A 24,247-nucleotide genomic window follows, 5' to 3' on the forward strand; every position below is an offset into this window, starting at 1 on the left:
TCTCAGGATAAACACAGAAAGCTAATAGTATAGTAATCTTCCTCAGCTGATACCAGCTTCTGCGCAGGGAATGAGAGGGTGGAAGTCAGAGGTCAAAAACAAAGCCTGTAGGAAGACAAAAGGAAAAGTGCACCAAGCTTTTGCCAGACTAAAAGAATCACTTTACTGTCTGTACTGAGAGAGGACTGCTGAACTAGCTGCTTATTTGGGAATCACAGAGATTGACTATTGAAAGAAAAAGATCTCTCTCGGAAGCAAGACTGCCTCCTCAAGTATCAACAAAGAAAAAGGTTAGGTTGAGAAAGTACCAATGTGATACAGCTAAGAAAAAAGAGTAATGTTAGATCCACAACAGTATGGAGCAAAAAGGAAAATTATGTGACTTGGGAAAAGAGTTAAGAAAAGTTTTGCCTGAGACAGACAGGAAATCAAAACAAGTGACCAAATGGGGAGGCAGTGACAATAAAAGATAGCAATAATAAATTACTCCCATTGGCATAATGATCTGGAGTTTGTGAAGCATTTCCCCCACAAAATCCTATAAGTTAAAATGTTATTACCCTATTTTATATATGACTCAGCAATTACTTGGCTTGCTTAGGGTTCCACAACCAATAAGTAACAGAACCAGGATACAGTAAATGGTACTATTAAAAATGTTTCTATGGGCATATTAGGAATTGATTTATTGCTGGGAGGGGGGAGGGAGGGGGAAGGAAGGGGGTGGGAGAAAGTAGTGATGGAGTGACCTATGATTTCGTATATATAGCAAATACTGATGGTGGAAATTCATTCTACCTCTATAATTTAGTCTTAGAGAGTTGTGTGGAATGCTGGGAGGTTCAGTGCTCTGTCTATGATCATACAACTAGTAAGTGTCCAAGGTGGGACCTGTCTTCTTGACTCCAAGGCCAGTTGATGTACACTACATTGTCTCTCACTAATTTCAACAATTAGTTTATGAAAAGAGAAGCTATATGGTGACAATGCTGTGTTTTGATAAGGTATTCACCTCTGCAAATATAAAAGGATCTCAACCCAGTCACTTCCTGACATGCCCACAATAACATAAAGAACTTTAGTTGATTTTCTTGTCCAGGAAGAAATATGGGCTATATGGTTCGAGGGAGAATAAGTGAGTATAACAATCTGCAAATGCACTTGAAAAAATTAGTTATTTTTAAAGAAAAATTATGCATATATATATATATAAATTAAAAATTACAATTACTAAAATTAAGGCAGAGGATTCATAATGGCAGAGCTGGAGATTGGGCTAAAGTTTTGTTGACTTTTTTGCTTAAAAACAAAGAAGAAACCTTAGTATATTATGTCCCAGTACTGGAACCTTACTCTCATCTGGGTTGAAGAGAAACAATGTATATATCTGAAGAAGTTTAGTAGTCTTCTGAACTAGAGAGGTGAGAAAATTAGGGGATAGGGTGGGAGAGGGACTTTTAGAAGGGTATATAGATTAAGATTAAGAGGGTGAGTAAATAGATAATAGATAAGGGAGGGACTTTTAAAAGGAAGAGTAAAAAATGAGGAATAAAAGGGTAAGGGGAGAAGATAAGGTAAGGGGGATAAGGGTGAAAAGAGGCTGAGAAGGAAAATAGTGAATAAAAATAACTGGACAGGGGCAGCCAGGTAGCACAGAGAGTAAGAGCACTGGCCCCAGAGTCAGGATGACCTGGGATCGAATACAGGCTCAGATACTTAGCACCACATCCAGAAATAACTGGCCATTATTATATAACTTGAGCAAGTTACTTAACCCCAATTGCTTAAAAAAAAAATAACTGGACATAGACCCTTACACCATTTACTAAGATAAGGTCAAAATGGATACATGACCTATAAAGAGTTTACAAGAAAATTAAAAGAACACAAAACATATTTACTTATCACACTTATGGATAGGCAAACAAGTTATGGATAAACAAGAGACAGGGAGCAAAGTTAAATGTAAAATAGATAATTTCAATTACATGACAGTTTTTGTACAAATAAAACAAATGTAGCCAAGATCATAAGGAAAGCAGAAAATTGGGGGGAACATTTAATAGATACAAGTCTCATATTGAAAATATATAAAGCTAGGCAGCACAGTGAATAGAGTACTGGCCCTGAGTTCAAATCTGGCCTCAGACACTTGACACACTTACTAGTTGTGTGGCCTTGAGCAAGTCACTTGACCCCAATTGCCCTGCCTTCCCCCCTCAAAAAAAATTATATATATATATAAAGAACTTTGTTAAATCTATAAGAAAACAAGTCACTGCCCAATTGATAAATGGTCAAAGATGAAAACAGGCAGTTTTCCAATGAAAAAATTAAAACAATTTATAGTCATATTAAAAAATTCTCTATATCATTACTGATTAGAGAAACACAAATTAAACAACTTTGAGATATTATTTTACACCTACCAGACTGGCTAAAACTATTTAATGGGAAAGTGACAAATGCTGAAGGGGATGTGGAAAAACCTGGACACTAATTCATTGTTGGTGGAATTGTGAAATGACCTGATTTTGGAAAACAATTTGGAATTATGAACAAAGAGTTATTAAACTACCTATACCCTTTGACCCAGCAATATCACTGCTTGGTCTATTTCCAAAGATGATTAGGGAAAAAGGAAAAGAACCTATATTTTCTAAAATGTTTATACCTTTTCTCTTTGTGGTGGCAAAGAACTGCCCTTCAAGTGGGAAGTAGCTGGACAAATTGTGGTGTCTATGGTTGTGATAAAATACTACTGTGCTATAAGAAATGAACTCAATGATTATAGAAAAACACAGGTCTTACATGAAATAACCAAGAGTGAAATGAGTATAACAAAAGGACATTGTATACAGAAACAACAATATTTTTTTTCTTTTTTTTTTTTGCCGTATGGAGGGCAATTGGAGTTAAGTAACTTGCCCAAGGTTACATGGCTAGTTTTTTGTGTGGGTGTTAAGTGTCTGAGACCGGAACTCAGGTCCTCCTGACTCTAGGCCGACGCTTTACTCACTGCACCACCTAGCCGCCTCCCAGAAACAACAATATTAGGTTGGGTTTTTTGGTTTGTTTGTTTTTTTGGAGAGAGGAAGGCAAGGCAATTGGTGTTAAATGACTTGCCCAAGGTCACACAACTAGTTAAGTGTCAAGTGTCTGAGGTCAAATTTGAACTCAGGTCTTCCTGACTTCAGGGCCAGTGCTCTATTCACTGTACCACCTAGCTGCCCCTGCAATATTGTTTTAAGAACAAATTTGAACAAATAAGTTATTTTGAATATTATAAATACCCAAATTAATTATAAAGGACATATGAATAAAGATGCTATCTGCATCCAGAGAAAAAATACATATGTAGAATAATTTTATATACATATACCTATTTGTGTCTAATGGTAACCATCTCTAGGATGGGGAGGAAGGGAAGTTTAAAAAATTACATGGTAACATTGTTGTATATTTGAAAGGAATAGCAAGTTATGCATAGTTAATTTGAAGTTTCATGTGCAATCAATCATCTTCTTTTATTGTACTATGTTACGGAAATGTTTGTTTTATTCCATAGATATAAAAAAAATTTTTTTTTTAAGGAAGATATATTGACTGTTTCATGCTCTGCATTTTTCATTTCGTGAAAAATGTTTTTGTCACATAGGCTTGACAGCAAGTTGCTGCTCAAAACCCCAGGAATGGTGAAATAGGCTTTGGATATCCCCATTCACACTTCTCTCTATCACTACTATTTCCCTTAACACAAACATTCTAATTTCAAGTCTACCAGTATTTGTGCAAGGAACTGTATGAGGAGGCAAAGAGATCCTGTGCAAGGCACTTGGGACAGAAGGCCAAATTGTAAAAGAGGTACTGCTCTCAAGGAACTGACATTTTATTTGGGGTTGGGCTTTACAAATTTAATAGATTAATTTGAGGACAGAGAGTATACTAACAACTAAGAAAATCAGAGACGATTTCTAATAAATAGGAGATAGCACCTGAACTGTACGTACCTTCAATGAAGCTCAAGTCACTAAGAGGCAGAGATGGAAGTTGTGCATGCCAGGTATGTGGGACAGCCTGAGAAAAGGCAAACAGGCAGGAGATAGACTGCCAACTTTGGAAGCTTAAGAATTATTTTTTATTTTATTCAATTAAAATTAATTCAGCATTAAGATAATTTTAGAATGAGTGATGCAGTCATTAATTCTAATCCCAATCATTTTTCTTAAATTCAGGTCTAGCTACATCAGTCCCCTACTCAAATATACTCCAGGGGTCCCTTAAGAAAAAAGAAGAAGAAAGCCAGTGGCCAGTCTGGCTGTTGAGAAAAAAAAAGTTCAGTACTGGCTGACCTTGCTATTCAAATAAAGCCAACAATATTAGCTGTTTTCAACACTGAGGGCAAACTCACTTTCACTAAATTAAGTTTTATAGCAGATTTTTTTAGCTTGGGGGGTCTCTGAACTTATTTAAAAAAAATTTAGATTACTCTTATTTCAAGATCATTGATTTCCTTTGGGATCCTTTGTATTTTATTTTACGCATTTGCAAACATTATTGTGAGGTCATAGGTTTCACCAGACTGCCAAAAAGTCAAGAAGCTCTGTGCTATCTTTAGAAACATGGCAAGGATATGTAAAAAGAGGAAATCACACATAAACACACTCCTGTCCTTTTTGAAAATAAACTAGCTACTAAAAACTTAGGGGAAAAGTTGCTAGAAAAGAAACAGAAAGCATGTACCTGGAATTGAAGTTTCAGTTTTTTAAAGCAGGCTTTAAGGAGAAACCTAGGCTTTTATTACCATTTTGATAACGAAATGATTTCCTTAGAGATACGAATCTTTCATGTTAACAAAAGCTAAAACTAATTTTCTTAAAACCAATCTCATTGCAAAGTGTTACAACCCTCCTTAATAATAAGAGAAGAAATTGCCAATTTTGTCAATGAAGATTCATGCTGACAGAATTCTGACACTTTCTTTTCAAAAGAAAACAGTGGCACCACTCCTACATTTCAGCAATGGTTAACAAAAATAAAAGAAAACAAAACAGGCAGGTATAGGAAGTGAGGGTTTCTGAAAATGCCATCAGATTTTCTTACCTAGCCCTCCAGGCCCAGCCAACAGAAATTCTTGCCTCCCTATCCTCTTCACAATTGGCTGTCTCTCTTCACTGCAATATGGGAACAGATCCTGGGAGGCGCCTGTGTTATAATTCAATATGATATACTGTGTAGTGAGTGCCAAGCATAAAAAGTGGCCATCCACAGCCACAGCAAATGGTTGCTCTGGGGTTGACACTTCTTTTACAATTTGGACTCGGTCTTCGTAGACCATAAACATCTGAATGGTCCTACGTTTGACTGAAATGATGCAAACCTCCACACAAAAGGGGTCCCCACTCACAGGGTTCTCATTTAAAGCAAAAGTCACTGCCCCTTTTATTCGAGCACCTGAAGGGATGGGTTCGAGGTTCATCATGTTAACCAATGCAATAGTATTGTCACAAAGCACCAGGAGCCTATTGAGGGCTGATGCTGCTTTCAATTCATTCACTGGCTTCTTGAAACCCAGATATTTGTGCCGCTGTTTCATGGCAGAGAAAGTGACCTTTCCAGCTGGTGACATATTTTCCTCCAATAGGAAGTGGTAGATGAAACATTCATTGGTACCAACGTAAAGGTTCTTTCCACAGCACTCAATGCATTCAATATTGATGTGATCTTTGTCGCCCATCAGGAGCTCCCGCTCAATGGCGGAGACCAGTCTGAAAGCCTTGATGTTCATCATTTCTCTCAAATGATCTACTGGAAAAGAATGAAGACAAGCATTTTAATTTGCAGTAGCAAAGAGTCAAATAAAAATGTTTTAGACCAAGCTATAAACAGTCTCATATATCAGTGGAACAGACTAAATATAAAAAAAGCAGCAGAAAAAAACCAACTCAGTGTTGAATAAATCTGAGAGTACAAATTACTTTGGGGAGAATTCCTCATTTGACAAGAAGTGATCAGAAAAGTGATTGGAAACAACCTGGCAGAAGTTAGGTTTTGAACAACATTTTACACCATATACCACAACAAGATCAAAATCTGGATTATTAAAGGTTACAAGGTTAAAAGAAAAATTAGAAAGGAAATAGTTCAGATAACTTTCACAGGCATGGATTAGGGGAGAGGTTATTATCATAATCTAGGTAAACAGACATAAGGGTTGGAGACAGGGTGGTTGCAATGTGAATGGGGAAAGGGATGGATATTAGCAATATTGTCCAAGATAGAAACAATAGGACCTGACAAATGAATAGACATGTGGGGGTGAAAGAGAAAAAAGAATCAAAGAAGAATCAAAGATTCTGAGGTCAGTGGGATTTAGAGCTGGAAGAGAGCTTTGATGTCATTTAAATTCTACCTAACAATTTAAGTGACCTCCCCAAGGTCACACACACTAAGTAGCAAAGTTGGCATTTTAATCTAGGTCCTGACTAAATCCCATGTTTTTCTCACTACTTTTGAGTCTGTGAGACTTAAAAGAGAAGCAAAGAAATTAGGGGGACGATCAAGTGCTTTTGTGGAGGAGGAGTCTTAGGGGATGATAAGTTCAATTTTGGTGCATGTTGAGTTTGAGAAATCTAGGTGAAGATGTCTGAGAGATTGCAATGAGAAACTGGAACTCTTGGGGGATGTTACAGGTGATGGTAAAGATGTGGAAGACACATAAATAAAGGTAATAACTGAAACTATAGGAATAGATAAGGTTATCAGGAGAGAAAATGTTGAAAGGAAGGGAAAAAGGACCAAGGACAGAATCTTGGAGGCTGCCTCACTGCCAGTTAGCATGAGACCATGGGTTCTATTAATAAATATAAAATCAGAGAACTGGAGTTGGCTGAGACCTCAGAGGGAACCTAGGCACAGAACCTTAAGATCATAGATCTAGGGCCAGAAAGGACTGCGGAGGTCATCTAGTACTATATCCTTCTTTTATAGATGAAGAAAAATGAGGCCCAAAAAGTTTAAGTGACTTGCCTGAGATCACCGTAGGCAGTTAATGGCGTAGCTGAAATTCAAACTCAGACCTTACAACACCAAAAACATATCAAACAGCCATGCTGAATAAAAACCCTAGGCTATCCCTTGCCTCCTATTCTCCCTATTACTGTAGAGGACAATACCATTCTCCCACTCCTTTAGGATTGAAATGCGAATGTCATTGTTGACTCCTCATTATCTTACCCCCATATCCAATCTACTGCCAAGACCTGTTCATTTCACTTTTGCAACCTCTTCCTAATAAGGCCTCTTCTCTCCTCTAATATTGCCACCACTCTGGTGTAGGCCCTCCTCACCTCAGACCTGGGGCACCAAAGCCTGCCGGGGGGTCGGCCTACCTCAGATCTCTCCCCACTCCAATCCATCCTCCTTTCAGGCACTAGTGATTTCCTAAAGAGCAGGTTCAACAACGTCGCTCCTCTTTGTCATTAGATTCCGGTGGCTGCCTATTGCCTCCAAGGTCAAATCCAGAATCCTTTACTTGGTGCTCAAAACCCTTCATAACTTAGCCCCCTCCTGCCTTCCCAGTCTTCTTACACCTTGCACTCTCCAATCTACTGACACTGGCTTCCCTGCTGCTCCACAAACAAGATGCTTTCAACTCTGGGCATTTTCTCTGGCTCTCTCCTTTGTCTGGAATGTTCTTCCTCCTTAGCTCTGCCTACTGCCTTCTCAAGTTTCCTTTAAATCCCAACTAAAATCTCACCTTCTTACAGGAAACCTTTCCCAACCTCTCTCAATTTTGGTGACTTTTCCTCTCTTGTCTACTTAGCCTGTATTTAGCTCATTTGTACACATTTGGTTGCTTCTTGTCTCCTCCATTATACTGTGAACTCCTTGAAGCCAGAGACTGTCTTTTGCCTGTTTTTGTATCCCCTTAGCACAGTGCCTGGAACATAGTAAATGTTTATTGACTAACTACTTGGAATTCTTTGTCTTTAATGAAAACAAAAACAGATCACTGTTGAGCTCTCTATACTAACACAAAAGCTAAATACTTAAGTTTGTGATCAATTGCCCCATTAAAAAGGAACTAAAAATAAGGAACCACAGTTTATATTTCTATTAAGCTTTTAACAATTACTGACAATCCTGTAACTTTAGTTGCTACGTGAAATGGACCACTGAGCTTGGAACACGTATCTTGCTCAGCTATTCTGAGCAGATTTCTGAAACCTTGATCAATATGGGGCAGTGTGGTGGATTCTTTATGAATTAATTACCTACCTTTAAAACCTATACTAATACTTTAATAATTACTAAATGAATATACAAGTGCCTCAAAGGTTTAAGTAGCATATATATACAAACACATTCTCTGGAGCATTACCCTGCTGCACAAAATATTGTGATCTGCTGACTGACAATAATGTAAAAGAGGGGGTAGAGTGGGGTGGTGAGCTGAGTGATTAATTTTAGTTGTGCCTATGTGATCTCAAGGCCATGAAAAAAAGAAATGTGATTTCTTCTTGTGACCACTCACAGTATGAGCTAAAGTTTAACATTTCTTAACAGTTCAGCAGTTTACTGCCATGATTGGATTTTCAATGAAAAATGCAGAGGTTTAGATTACAGAAAGAGGTCCTGGGATTTTTTTTTTAACATGCCACTGGCTGATCAGAAAAATCTAACTGAAGTCCTCAAGGTAATAAAATGTGGCAATTAGTGGCTGAAGTATGTGGAAATAATAGAGAAAGGTAACAGGAAATGGAAAACATGAAAATGTTGCTATCACTGAAGCTTCCTAGGAGCAGAGGGAAGGAGAACAGCATGATGGTGCCTCTGACACTACCAATAACTTTCTCAAGTGTAGCAGAAACAGCACAGAACTGAACTGAATCTCATTAATGCTGCTCCTGTTGTTTGGGTAACAAGTCTAACCAACCCCAGAGAAAGGGCAAGTGGAGAAAGTTATGATGAGCCTCAATAATAATCATTAAGAATGAAATGGTGGCACGGAATCTGAAGAGAACAGCTAAAAAGTTCCTTTTCTAGCAAGAAGGAAAACTAGCAGAGCAATGGCCTAGAACTGATAGGGAACAGGAAATCTCAAGGGAGATGCGTTCTAGTTGAAACAGGCCAGGAGTTACAGTCTGAAGCCCTGGGTTCAAATCACAGTTCTGCTACTCACTATCACTATGGCCTTGGAGAAGTCAGTTAATTTCTCAAAGCCTTTGTTTTCTTTTCTATAAAATGAAGCAATCAGGAATTCCTAGATTAGGAATTCTGAATCTTTTTTTTAAAGTCTAGAGTCCTAGAATAGTGTTTTTAAAGGCATAAAATACAATGCATAGGATTGCCACAAAGGAAATCAATTATTTTGAAAAATACCTATCAAAAAAAATAATAATAACAGATCATGAAGCCCAGGTTAACAAGCACTGATCTGGATGGTCTCTAAGGTAGCTCTTAGCTCCCTAAGGTCCCAAAGCCTTCAGTGGCTTTTGAGCATGCCTAGCAAAAATCTCTAAGTACAATCAGATAATAAGTACTTCCATCAGGCCACTTAACTTACTTCCTCTCCCTTCAGTAATTACTTAAATGTATAATATAAATATCAATATATAATCAATAACAGCTCAATAAATTTATAGAGCATTTTCTCATTACTTTCATTTCATCCACACAATAATCCTGTAAAGTAGATAGTGTAAGTATTAATAGTCCCATCTTACAGATGAGCAAACAAATGAAGAGAGATTAAGATGCTTGCCCAAGACCACATGGCTAGTAAGGGGGCAGGCGGAGTTTGAACCTAAGTTTTATGACTAAGCCCAGGGCTCTCTCTGCTACAGTCCAATTCAATATGAACATTTATTACTATAACATGCTGGTAGTAAAGTTGGTCTTCTAGAGAGATAACACTCAAAAGTGTTATTTTAAAATATGTAGGGAAAAAATAACTCTTAGGCATCTAATCTTTTGACTACATACACATACACACAAACACACACACACTCTCTCTAACGTATACAATACACCATGGCTAACAGTATTAAATATGATAATCTTGAAACAGAGGCAATGTAGTACTATGGAAAAAACTGCCTCTGAAGGAAGAGGATCTGGGTTCAAATCCTGTGTTTGCCCATGGGCAAATAACTTAACATCTTTGTTTCTGAGTTTCTTCATCTGTAAAATGGAAGGGTTGGACTAAAGGCCTCTGAGATGCCTTCTAGTTCTAGATCTATGCAACTATGATTTCCTTTTAACTGTCCATTCTTTTTTTTTAAAAAAAAATTTAGACATTTTTATTTAAAGTTTTTAGTTCTAAATTCTATCCTTCCCACCCCACCCCCACCTTGAGATAGTCAATCAGAAAAAGGTTATATACGTGCAATTGTGTAAAACATTTCCATTAGTCATTTTGTACAGGACTTGATTAAGGAAAAAAAATGAAAGAAAGTGAAAAATAGCATGCTTCAATTTGTATTCAATTAATATCAGTTCTTTCTCTGGAGGCAGATAGTATGCTTCATCATCAGTCCTTTGGACTCGTCTTGAATCACTGTATTGCTGAGAATAGCTAATTACTTCACAGTTCTTCATCAAACAATATTTCTATTGCTGTGTACAATGTTCTCCTGGTTCTGTTCACTTCACTATGTATCAGTTCATGTAAGTCTTTCCAGCTTTTTTTGAAATCATCCTGCTTGCCATTTCTTATTGCCCAGTTCCATTTCAATCATATAGCACAGCTTGTTTAGCCATTCCCCAATTGATGGACATCCCTTTGATTTCCAATTCTTAGCCACCACAAAAAGAGCTGCTATAAATATTTTTGTATAAATGGGTATTTTCTCTCTTTTTTTTTAATGTCTGGGATATAGACCTAGCAGTGGTATTGCTGGATCAAAGGGTAAGCATACTTTTATAACCCTTTAGGCATATTAACTATGTATTAAATCAAATTAAGTATGGTTTTCTATCTTAATTTCAACCATTCATTCAACAAAATAGTTACGGAGTGCCTATGTGGAAGGAAGGCCCTCTGAGAAATACATAAAAAAGCAGTTCCTACATTTAAGAATCTAGTAAGGAAGATATATCATATATATAAATAAATATAATACAACATTTCAAACATCAGGAGAGGCAGGTGAATGAATGAACTATGAATTTTACACTAGGGAGCTAAACTCAATATACTTTGCTGGACTAAAAGTCACTTAAGAAGGGAGATGTATTTAAATTATTTCCCCCAAACTATAAAGGAACACCACAAAGCCCTCAGAGTCACTGGTGAATCTCATCAGTGCTGTTCCTGCTGCTTCAGAAACAAGTGTAATACTCTAACAGCTAACAGTGCTTTTGGTTCTACAAAGCCCTTTACATAGGTTATCTCACTGGAACCTCACAACTGCCTTATGAGGTAGTTACTGTAGGTATTGCTGTCTTCCCTTTGCAGATGAGAAAACAGGCTCAGAGAGATTAAGTGACTTGCCTACAGTCACACAGCTAGCAAGTGACAGGTGGGATTCAAATCCAGGGCTTTCTGCTTCCTGGTCCAGCACCTCCTCAAGGCTTCATGGAGAAGGCAGCATCTGAGATCAGTCTTCATCTACTTCATGGATTTGCCTAGGGCTAATCCCATACTGGGTGCATGGGAGAGTAAGGGCATGTACAGAGAGTGTGATGGACCCAAACAGCACTGAACAAGGACTCAAGAGACCTAGATTCCTAGTAAGTGATGTTGTCACTAGTAGTGTGACTTTAGACAAGTCATCTCACCTTTCCGAGTCTCAGTTTCCTTAGTGGTAAATTAAGGAATCTGGACTAGGACTAGATAATCTCCAACTTTTCTTCTGGAGCTAAAATATTGAGTGACTGCTCTTCTAGAATATGAGCCAACCTGATCACCCAGTATGGGATTAGCCCTAGGCAAACCCATGAAGTAGATGAAGACTGATCTCAGATGCTGCCTTCTCCATGAAGCCTTGAGGTGGTGCTGGACCAGGAATCAGAAAGCCCTGGATTTGAATCCCACCTGTCACTTACTAGCTGTGTGAATGTAGGCAAGTCACTTAAACTCTCTGAGCCTGTTTTCTCATCTGCAAAGAAGAGATAATATGAGGTTCCAATGAGATAAGCTATGTAAAGTGCTTTGCAAAACCAAGAAAGTACTGTCAGATATTAGTATTCATTAACTCCCCCCCCCAAATGATATTTTTTGCTCATCTTTCACATGACATTCTGTCTAGACTTCTTCTTTGCAATTAACTTATCCTTTCTACCTCATATCTTAGCTATATATGTACTTGTTCTTATCCCCAATTAGATTATAAAGTCCTTAATAACATGGCACGAGATCCATATTTCTACACTCTGCACTTGCCACAGCATCTCACAGACTGTACCTAGCAGTGGCCTACAACGTAATAGGAAGTCTGATGAATGAAGTTTGTCCAGCAGGGCTGTGCCCACAGTTTTAGTGGACCTGCCCCTTCCTTTCAGTACTCTGCCTCCCAATTTCCAACCAGGCATCCAACATTCTCATATTGCCCTTGTTTTTGTTATCAAAGAAGTAACAAATTAATTCATACAGAGGTAATAAAGACTTACTGTATTTCTTTTTCCAGGAATACCTGAATTTTAAAAGAAGGCTGAAATGCCAATAGCCTGGAGAACAAATTGCTGATGCAGAATTTTACCTCTATGCTAGGTACAGTAGGGGAGAAAAGATTAAGGTATGTTTCTTACTTGGTAAAATAAGAGTTTTAAGTAGTCAGTAAGGTCCTACATTCACAAATTCTGAGAGATGTAAGGGAGCTTACAAAGCATCATGTTCTAAAAGCACATTCTATGTGAATTCCAGGCACTGGTGATTCTTCACAAAACATAATACATTCTCATACTCACCTAAACCTAAATAGAGAAATCTGCACAGGAAAGTATCTTATTTCTGCTGTGGTCCTGATGACACTGGCAGAGAAGCCCTGTAATCTGTAAAATTGTGTTAGGTTTGGGCTATGGAATGAAGTACTATGGATAGCTCCCTATTTGAAATGATTCCCTGAAAAGAACTTATGCTTATTCTCACTGACTACTTAATGGCCTGCCCGGGCCCTTGTGAGAACACTGAAGGCCAGAAAGCAGTTTAGAAAGTCCTGATGATTTTTGTCATAGAATAGTGAAAAAGGAGCTGTGAAGTCTTCTGAACACTCATTTTAAGGGGTCTCAGGCTAGGAACTGAATTCTGAGGCTTGTTTTATCTAAAGACAAAATCTTGTCTTACCACAAAGAAGGATAGGTTGAGGGCTTACAGAAGACAAGTCCTGGACTGGAAAACCAACCACTTAAGTGGAGCATTACTATCGATTTGAGGTAGATCCTGGGTTAGTAGTGTATGTAGTAGAAAGAATACCTGGCTGTGAGTTTGGAGACCTGGTTTCTAGTCCTGGTGCTGCCAGAAACCAATTGCTTGACTAGGTAATTCAACCTCTTTGGACTTCAGTTTCCTCTTCTGTAAAATGAGGGTGTTGGGCTATTATACTGGATCATCTTTAAGATCTCATTCATCTTGAAAACTCAAAATTTCATGGTTCCTTCTGGCCAATATATGACCTTTTGCAATGGACCACTTCCTTCTGCAAAAGAGAGAGAGAGAGAGACAGAGAGAGAGACAGAGAGAGTGAGAGGAAGAAAAGGGAGAAAGAAAGAGAAAAAAGGAAAAAATTTTTAAATAATACAAAAAAATTGTGAAGAGTACAGGTGTTGCCTCAGATTGTTGGGGTTTTTTTTTGATCCTCAATGCAGATCAGTACTTTCTCTGCAACTTAGAGTGTTAGAAAAAGTCTAGGGCCACTAAGAAGCTAAGTGACCTGCCCAGGGTCACCAAGCCAGTATGTATTAAAGGTAGGATTTGAAACTAGATTGTAAGATCTTTGAACAGTCTTCTATCAAGGACACCAAACTGCCTCCTTAATATGTCAGAAGACCTGTCTCCTCAATTTTTCAGTCCTTCAAAAAGACATGCAATGAAATTCTAAAAATAAGTCTTTACTGGGAAGTAAGTTACTTATCATTTTGGTTCAGCAACCCTCCTTCCCCCCACACCCCCATCACATACATACTTGGTTCCTGCCAACTGTATATCATTAGTAGTGTCACCTAACAAGGAAACCTTTCATGAAAAGAAACTAGAAGATTTCTGCTTCTCCAGCACTTTCTTTCTAAGAACATGTTCTCTGCCCTCAAAATGTACTTACCTTACTTGGTTCTGTCTTCCAAACACAAACCCTTATACTCTATTCTTGATCTTCATTCAGTGTCTCTATTCTATTCTGTTACTTCTATAGATCTGCTCAAATAAGTGCCTAGACTGTAAACCTGGGCTGAATGCAAATTAACTTAAGAGTCCCTAGGAACACACAAGGAAATACTTAATAAGTGATATGAGATACTGAGGAACCATCATGATATCTATAAAACTGTGCTTTATTTTTCCAATATTTAGTAATAGCACTTTAAACAAGATATGGAGTCCATAGGTAAATGAGGTAATGTATAGGAGTGGATAAATATTTAGTATCAAAGTCAGGAAGAGCTGGGTTCAAATCCCATGTGTGACACATACTGGGTATGTGACTAAGGACAAGTCACTTAATGATCTAGTGTCCCAAGCAACTCTTAGAATATAAGCTGCAAAATAATCATTGATCCATTATTAGCAGAGATCCATGATTTCACTATGCCAGTGAAATCATTGGTCTGGAAAAAATGAGTTCAAAGTTATTTTTTGAACCAGTTGTCTTCAGAGTAATACTACATTCACTCCTCATGGGCCAAGAAGGCTTTACTTAATTTTAAAGAAAACAAATATTCAATATAAACTGTGCTGTACTATGCTTGATTAAGCCCCACAGGGAAAAAGGCAAGGCTTAACAGTCAAAGATGTAAGGGGCTATTACTGTGCTGTAAGAAATGATGACTCTGAAGAAGCAAGAGAGGACATAAAAAGACTTTTTTGGATATGTTGGTTACTTTTGCCGAACTGTTTTTGTCCCTATTCTTTTTTATTCTTTATTATACCCTGTTTCCCCGATAATAAGACACTGTCTTATTAATTTTTTTGGACAGAAAAACACCAGAGGGCTTATTTTCAGGGGAGGGCTTATTTTAATGAACATTGACAGCAATTTTAATAAACAGGTAAATGTGAACAAAAAAATGTACCTTTATTCAATAAGCAAATCACTGGGGAAGAACAGGATGACGCGCTCACTGCTGCAGCTCTGATTGGATGCAGCTCGGAGCGCGGCATGCGTTTCACCGGGGGGAGGGGGGGGCGGTGCATACAGAGGGTACCGTAATGTAGCGTGTAGCACAGGGGATCACCTTCACTACAGTAGCAATCTCAATAGGGCTTATTTTCGGGGGAGGGCTTATTTTAGAGGAATCTTACACAGTAAGGGGAGGGCTTATTTTCAGGATAGGTCTTATTATCGGGGAAACACGGTAAAAGAAGGTTCTCTAGGATGGGGAAGGAAGGCTACATTGGAAAATGTAGGTTAAACAAAAGATGGAAATAAAAATTTATTTTAAAAAGCCAGTGGTGGCGTCCCAGCTGAGCAACTATGTAACCTGAAGGGGGCCAACTCCTGCAGCGGCACCTACACCTGGCACGGCCACATCCTCTCCTTGGTCTCTGAGCAACAACAGCAAGCTTCTAGTGGTGTCAGTGACAAAAGAGACCGAGTCCCTTCTGCTGTCAGATACAGGAATGATTTTAACCTGTAAGGTCTCCAACATTAGTTCTCACCTTTACAAAGAATCTGTCTTATATGTGGAACACATACCACTCAAGAACTCCTTTAGAGGAACGATCAGAAAGGAAGATGTTCAGGCTACTGAAAAAAAGACAAGGTTGAAATATTTGAGTTTCTACTCATGTGACACTGTGCAGGATCAAGTGATTTCCCTTAGATGATGCACAGTCCAAGTACATGGTGACAACTGTAGAAAATGAGCTGGGAGTAGGGGTGGCCCACAGTGAGTCAGCAGGTGTCTTGATGGTACTCATTAGACCATGCAAGATGCAGGGCTCTAGGACACACAATAAAGAATTCCGCAAGGTAGCACAAGTACAGCCTGAGTTCCTGTAGATATAGTAGCTATATACTTTCCCCATATTGGGGGAATTTGTTTCTTACTGTCCACATGCATATAAAACAAAAAGACCTTGGGCTTACCAGAAACCACATTTGGAAATAACTGTCTGAAGTTTCTACTATATATGGAGGATTATTTCTATGAGAATTTCACCACAAATAAACTTTTTTTACCCTTTGAAATGCCAGCAAAAAAAAAAAAAACTGTTTGATGTTGGAAGTAGCCAAAAAAGTGGTTTCCAGTTTCTTTCCTACTCCTCTGATAGCCCTATAAATATGGCTTGTTTGTTTTCCTTCAGGCAAATAAAGCATTTTTACTAAAAGGCAAAAAAACCACAAAAAACCAGTGGAGGATATTCAGAGACTCATGCTCTAGCCAGTGCTATATGTAGCCTTGATTTCTTTCTTTCTTTCTTTCTCTGGTCTTATATTTTTATTCTCATTGCTCTCTTTCATAGCCACTGACTGAGGACGTGAGAAAGTGGCTTAAAAAAAATCACTTCACCCTGTGACAAAATAAAAGTGGGACTTGGGGCAAATAATTTTACTTCTTTGATTCTTAGTTCTGTCCATAGAATGAGAGGATTGCATTCAAAGTCTTTTACATTTCTAAATTATATTATTCTAATGGCTAAAATAAGTGTTTTTCCTACTTTTTTATGGAGTTTTCACCTCACAAAACAGCAAACAGCAATGGAAAGGGAAATAAGTCTTCAGAAACCTTGGTTTAAGACCAACTAAGCCAGAATATTTAAAGAGCATTCAGGGATGAAACTGGAAGGAAAACAACAAATAGATGAAAAATAGGACAGACCTATAGGCTTTTCCATAACAAGACATCATCACTGGTTATAACAGAACAATGTTTGGACTCAACACTTCAGTGCCTGGTTTGCATCAGAAATAGGTAATCAGAAAGAGCACTAAAGACAAGATGGAAAGAACAACTGCATTGGGCTGAGAAGAAATCTCAGCTGAAGGTAATGACTGTGAAAGCAATGAAGGGATCAATTTTTATGACATCTAAAAGAAGATACCAAATCATTACAGAGATGGCATGATACAGTATAAAAAGCTAAGGTTCTGAAATATGAGGATCTAAGTTTAAATCCAGTCTTAGATTTTACTACCTATGTGACTTTGGGCAAGTCACTTAAAGTCTCTATGCCTGTTTCCTCATTTGTAAAATAAGATGAATGAATTAGGTGGACTTTTTGATCTCTAAGTCTACAATTCTATGATTGAGGGTAAAATTACACCATATTTTTATTGAGGCCTTATACATCTTTATTAAATCTTTATATGAATGACACATAGACATTAAAGTATCCTTATGGTTTTCATGCTATTATGAGACAGAAATAGATAAACTTTCCAAAGTTTTCTCCAGCAGACTACATTTTCACACTTACAGAATTTACTGAGAATTACAAAGAATATGAGATCCTTCGATACTATTCAATTCAGTCAGTATTTATTATATGCCAAGAATTGCACTATGCAATGGGAATACAAAGACAAAAACCCTCAAGGAGTTTCTGTTTTATTATAATGTTGGATTTTTTAAAAAAAAATATAGCAAAATGTAGTTAGATGTCAGGTTTTCTGACATCTAAATTCAATATTCTCTTCATGGAATATGAGAATAAAAAAATAAACCTAATTTCTTTACCACTCTTCGAATACCTAAAGACAGTTATCATGTCACTCCTTACTCTTCTTTTCTCCTGTCTGACCATCCCTGGTTCCCTAACCTGTCTTTAAACAACATTTTCCAAATCCCCTTATCATCCTAGAAGCCTTCTTCTGGACATACAATGTCCTTCTTAAAATATGACAACCACAAATGCACACTATCTTCCCGATGTAGTCTAATGTATAGAAATTTTACCTCCTTTAATATATTAAAGTATATTAATATATACTATTAATGCAGGGCAAGTTGGACTATATTAGCTTTTTTAAAATAAATTAACAGAAGCATAACAATGGCTCACAGGGAAATTTCAGACTTAAAACTTTTAGGTCTTCTCCAGAAAAACTCTAATTAAGCCAGATTTCCACCATCATGTATCTACAGACATTATTTCAAACTGAACATCAGACTATACATCGATCCTTGCTATATTTCACTTTCTGGTTTGGTGAATTGTTCTAATTTATGAATATCCTGTTGAATCCTGATTCTATCAGTTGATAGCCTTTTATTAAACATCCATCATATGCAGGGTCCCAGGTGACAGAAAGAAAAAATTAAATAATTCTTGCTCTCAAACAGTCTACATTTCTTTCAGGGAGACAACATGGACATATATATATATATATACACACACACACACATACACACACACTCACTCTTGCTCTAAAAAGCCAGTTTAGTGAGGGAGGGCACTAGCCATTCTCAGGGAGATAAGAAAAGGCTTTATGAAGAAGGCAGCACTTGAGCTTTCTTCATGAAGAAAGTAAAGGATTCTCCAAGACAGAGATGATGCAGGAGAATATTCCAGGAATGAAGACGGCTAGAGCAAAGACATGGAGACTGAAAATGAAGGCTGTATGTGAAGTAGGTCAAGAAGATCAATATGGTTAGACTGTTAAGAGTAGAAACAGGAGCGATATACACCAAGGCTGGAGGGTAGGTAGGGCCCAGGTTGTAAGGGGCTTTAAAAACCAAATAATACTTGATATTTTTGCCTAGAGCCAACAGGGAGTTCATGAAGTTTATTCACTGAGGAGTGACGTGGTCAAACTCATGCATAAGGAAAACCACTTTGTTAGATCTAGAGTATGGATCAGAATAAGGGGGGACCTGAGAAGGAAGAACAATTGGAGGTCACTGCAATAGCTCAGGGAGAGATTAAGGATCTGAATTAAAGTGGTAGCTATGTAAGTAATGAGGCAGGGATGTGACAGATGTTGTCCAAGTAGAAACAGCAAGATTTAGTGACATGGGATAGTAAGGATAAAAAAGAGTGATGAGTCCAAGATCAAGCCAAGATTTCAAACCGGAGATGACAGACAGTAGTGCCCCAAATGAGGAAATTTGGAAGAAGGTGGGTTTAGGGGGGAAGATAAGCTCTGTTTTGGATATGCTGAGTTTTAGATGCCTATAAGTTATCTAGTTTGAAGTGTCCAATAGGCAGCTGGTGACACAGGATTGGACCTCAGACTGGGAATTAATATATAAATCTGTGAGGTTGCAAAGCAATATAATTAAACCCATGGAAGCTGATAAGGCTTCCAAATGAGAAAGTATAGAGACAGAGAAGGGCCCAGACTGGGACCATGGGGTACACTCATCCTTAAAAGGTGTGAAGAACCAAAGGACAATAAAAACAGCTAACTTGACATTAGCTCTCCTTCTTAGTTTTATGCCATCCACAATTCTGATAAGCAAATTTTCTACACTTTTGTTATCTATAACTTTATCTAGGTCATAAAAATGAACAGGATAGGGTAGGAGTAGAGAACCTGCAGCCTCAAGGTCACATGTGGCCCTCTAGGTCCTCAAGTGTTACCCTTTGACTGAATCGAAACCTCAGAGAACAAATCCCTTCAATAATACGATTTATTCTGTAAAACTTGGACTCAGTCAAAATCTACACCCAAGAACTTAGAAGACCACATGTGACCTCAAGGCCACAGTTTCCCCATCCCTGGTATACAGTCCTATGGAACCAAACTAGAAATTCCTCTACAAATTGATAGCAATCTACTAATCAATGCTTTTTGGATATGATTACTTAACCAACTATAAATCTACCTTGCTGAAAGTTGAATCACATTTCTCAATTTTGTCTACAAGGATATACTGACTTTATCAAATGTTTTAGAAAACACCAGATCTTGATCCAGCAAGATCATTATTTGGTCTGTTTCCCAAGGTGATCAAGGGAAAAGGAAAATATGAACCCATATGTTCTAAAATATTTATAGCAGCTCTCTTTGTGGTGGTAAAGAACTAGAAAGTGAGGGGATGCCCATCAATTGCAAAATCACTAAACAAGTTGTGGCATATAATTGTGATGGAATACTACTGTACTGTAAGAAATGATGAGCTGGTTGATTTTAGAAAAACATGGAAACACTTGCATGAAATAAGGAAGAGTGAAATGAGCAGAACCAAGACTATTTTGTATAAAGTAACAGAAATATTATTTGAAGAATAACTGTGAATGACTAAGTTGCTCTAAGTATTATAAATGCTCAAATCAACTACAAAAGACCTATGAAGGAAGTTGCTATCTACCTCCAGAGAAAGAATTGATAAACAGAAGTATGCATAGTAGGATTTTACATGCATACACATGTGTACAATATGCACACAGGCATGCATGCATGAGTGTGTTCGTGTGCTTGTGTGTGTGTATAAAATGGTGGCCTTCTGTAGTGGGGGGGAGGGACAGGAAGAGACAGGTTGGAACTTAAAATGTAACCAAAGAAATTAAATTAAAAAAAAAAAGACAATACCAGATCTGGGCATTCCCATGGTCTTTTAATTTAGTAACCTTATCAAAAAAGAAAATGATGCTCGTGTGGCGTGACATTCTTAGTGAACCCATACTGGTTCCTAGTGTCCAACTTTGTTTTTTAAGTTCTCAAAAAACATCTGTTTAATAATTTACTCTAGGGGCGGCCAGGTGGCTCAGCAAGTAAGAGCACCGGCCCCAGATCTGGGATGACCTGGGATCGAATCTGGGCTCAGACACTTAGCACCACACCTAGAAATAATTGGCCATGTAACCTTGAGCAAGTTACTTAACCCCAATTGCTTTAAAAAATAATAATAATGATAATAGGTGGATGGCACAATGATAAAATGGTCCAGTCAGGAAAACCTGAGTTTAAATCCTGTCTCAGACACTATCTGTGTGACCCTGGATAAGTCATTCAACCTCTCTCAGGCTCAGTGTCCTCATCTGTAAAATGGAGATAACTACAGCATCTACCTTAGAGGTTGTTGTAAGGATTAAGTGAGAGCATATAAAGCACATTGAAAACCTTAAAGTACTATATAAATGTTAGCTGTTACTCTTATTTTCTCTGGGATAGTCACCAAAGTTTTACCTATGTTTTCCAAAATTTGTTCTTTCCCCCTATTTGAAAAATGGCACTATGTCTACACTTTATTCATAGTCTCCCTACATTCCACTAATAGACAAAAGAGTTCATTAAAAAGATTTGTTCCAACTATCTGTAAGGATATAAACAACCATGTTTTATATATTTACTATCCTCATTTAAAGTGTTGCTAATAGTATATGACCTATGTGTACAATTATAATTGCAAAGTTTACATGACATTCCCAAATGTATTTTTTAAAAAATCTGGGTAAATCCAGTTTAGATTCTGATCTGTTATTATCAATCCAAGAAGGATCAGTTTGTAAGGGTGGAGTGAAGATCTTTAGAATAGAATATTTAATAAACAGTACTTTCCTTAGTGTTGTATTTCCAAAATATTGTATCCCCCTTTTTTAGCTACATTTTTAACAGTTAACAAATTAGCTACTTTAGATTGTGCTATTAAAGAAGTATCTTAGTTTGATGTTACTTGTATATTTTGAAACTAGTGTTTAGCTTTTTCTTACATGAGATAGTAAATTTTCTATTAATATTTAACATTAGAAAACTTTAGCCAATATGAGAAGTTATTCTACATTCATTTAGCAGTTCTTTGAGGTGGTAGGGTTGGTGTTTTCTTTTGTTTGTTTGTTTATAATAAAGAAAAACCGGTCAGGCTTGCCACAGAGGAAAAGGGTTCTAAGTATGGGCCAAATTACTGAATATCTTTCAAACACCTGGCTCCAGAAAATAATTACTTTAATGTATTTCTAATGAGGACTGGATTCTAACCAAGATGAAAAGGCTTAAACTCATTAAGTAAAATACCTAGAGTTTTGTTTAAGAGAATCTAAAATTCTTAATACAAGCAGGAGGCAATCTATTAAAAAACTTTTAAATATATTTCAACTTCATTTTCCTTCAATAAAAGGGCCAGTAGAACATTGGAATTTGAATCTGTAGCATTTTAAAAGAGTAATAGTTTCTGTTCATTTTCAAAGACTTCAGTGACTAAATCCATCCAACAATAAAACAAATCACTTTATAAGGTATTGAGTACCCTCTGACTATACATATTTAAGCAGAAACTGAAGATCATATATCAAAGATCCTTTAGAAAGGATTTGACCCTTGAAAGAGAGGTCAAATTTGATGACCTCTGCATAATAACAGTATCTTAAAGTTGGATGAAAATTATCTCAGAAATAAATACATGACTGAAAATGACACAGAAGAATGAACGAAAGCTAAATGTGTTGTTATAAAATTTCTATTCTAACTTACCATTGCCTAAACAGAAATTAGGCTACAGAATCCACAAGTGAACTTATTCAGAAATATAGATCACTTATTGTTAAAGAGCACTCAAAGCACACAGAAATGAAGAAGTTTTGTGCTGGAAGGAAATCTTAGAGGTCTTCCAGCTTAATTTCCTAACTTAATAATGACAATGAAAAGAGACCCAAAAATCAACTGACTTTTTCCCAGGTCACTGTAATGATACATAATGTAACGATCAGTGCTAAAACCCCAGTCTCTGACTTCCTAAACCAATGCTCTTCCCACACCACTGCAGCTGCTTAAAAAAAATGCTGAGCCAAAAAGGAGTGCCTTCAGTGGATGTTTTGGAGACAGGAGGCAAAGGAAGCAGACTCAGCAAGAAGAAAAGGAAGGGGGAAGGCCGAAAATGTCCAAATGTTTCCCCTATCCATGTTTTGTAGTAAAACTCAGATGTCTTCCTACTTTGGTCTGATTATGAAAGAGGAAGCACAGAAACTACAAATGAGTAGTGGGCATCAATTTCAGGCTTCATTTGGGCTAAGAGCCAGTTCTCAGACATCAATTCTGACTTACAAATAAAACATCTCATATTATCGTACTATTAAACGCACACACAATTAATCAATGCTTTAATCTGCCAAATATAATAATGCTAACATGCTGACTTCCCTGAGAACAAATAGATGAAGTCTCTCACAGTGCAGCAATTTCAATAGTGATTTACTTACTTTAACCTTACTCAGTTAAATTTCAACCTACAAAACTATGCCTTCCTTTTACATTGATAAGGACTACATGGAATCCTTGTGGGCAGCAGGAAATCCACAGGCCCTGGTAGCTTTGTGAACAAATGCAGCTAAAAGAGATTCCATACAGGTAAGCCTAACAGTTCTGGCTGCAGTGCTGACCAGTACAGGTGCCTGAAGGCTCCCCATACTCAAGAGGAGGTAGTATCGGCTACAAGTGAAAACTAATTCACTATTTGCACCTCACAACTGGAGACATGAGAACAATTTCCCAGCATTTTGGCTTTGAGCCCTTCTATGTGTGCTCAAAAGCTATCCATTTGAATTCAACACTGGGCCCAATACCTTTTCATCCATGAAGTTCTCTTGTCCACTGGGGCAAAGATAAACCTTCAATATTCTAAAACTTCAAGAGCCTAGGAACTATGATTCATACACACTTGTATCTTGCCCCCAAACAACCCTAGGAATAGAAGAGAAAGACCCATAGGGGTATTCTCTTCATTCTCTTTCCAAATCAATGAGTCAGATATCTAGAGTCCCATCCTTTTAAAGCGCGCACACACACACACACACACACACACACACACACACACTCTCATAATTTAAGCCACACACATACACACCCCTAACCTAAAACACACCCACACCCACAGAGTCCTGTTCTCCTAAATCACACCTCCCCACCTAAAACATACAAACCCCAGGAGGTCACACACACACACACACACAGAGTGCCATCCGCCTAAACCACATACACCTCCCCAACCTAGCATACACACAAAAAACTATAGTCCCATCCTCCTCCCCCCCAGAGTCCTATCCCCCTAAACCACATACAGCCCCCAGCCTAACACACACACACACACACACACACACACACACACACACACACACACCCAAGAGATCAGAGTCCCACCCTCCTGAAGCACACACACATACACAGCACGAGATCACACACACGCATCCCACCCTCCTAAATTTCACACACAC

The 24,247-nt window shown here is 37.7% G+C and overlaps 1 protein-coding gene and 1 pseudogene across 4 annotated transcripts in view; one reads left to right on the forward strand and one right to left on the reverse strand.

Annotated features, from left to right (window-relative positions):
• TGFBRAP1 (transforming growth factor beta receptor associated protein 1) overlaps positions 1-24,247 on the reverse strand; it is a 70,017-nt gene that overhangs the window by 44,718 nt on the left and 1,052 nt on the right. For 2 of the 4 annotated variants that reach the window (XM_069093963.1, XM_069093962.1), the window contains exons 2-3: positions 13,418-13,640; positions 5,104-5,808 (exon numbers count right to left, since the gene is read on the reverse strand). In XM_069093963.1, coding sequence (XP_068950064.1) covers positions 5,104-5,791 — 688 coding nt within the window. In that variant the 5' untranslated portion in view covers positions 5,792-5,808; positions 13,418-13,640. The remainder of the gene's footprint in view (positions 1-5,103; positions 5,809-13,417; positions 13,641-24,247) is intronic. The other 2 variants (XM_069093964.1, XM_069093965.1) reach the window with 2 other exon arrangements.
• Positions 14,531-18,641, forward strand: LOC138165614 (exosome complex component CSL4 pseudogene; annotated as a pseudogene).

Source organism: Petaurus breviceps, unplaced genomic scaffold (assembly GCF_028583685.1).
Source record: "Petaurus breviceps papuanus isolate PSGF00001 unplaced genomic scaffold, PetGlider_PUasm1.0 214, whole genome shotgun sequence".
NCBI classification, from domain to species: Eukaryota; Metazoa; Chordata; class Mammalia; order Diprotodontia; family Petauridae; genus Petaurus; species Petaurus breviceps.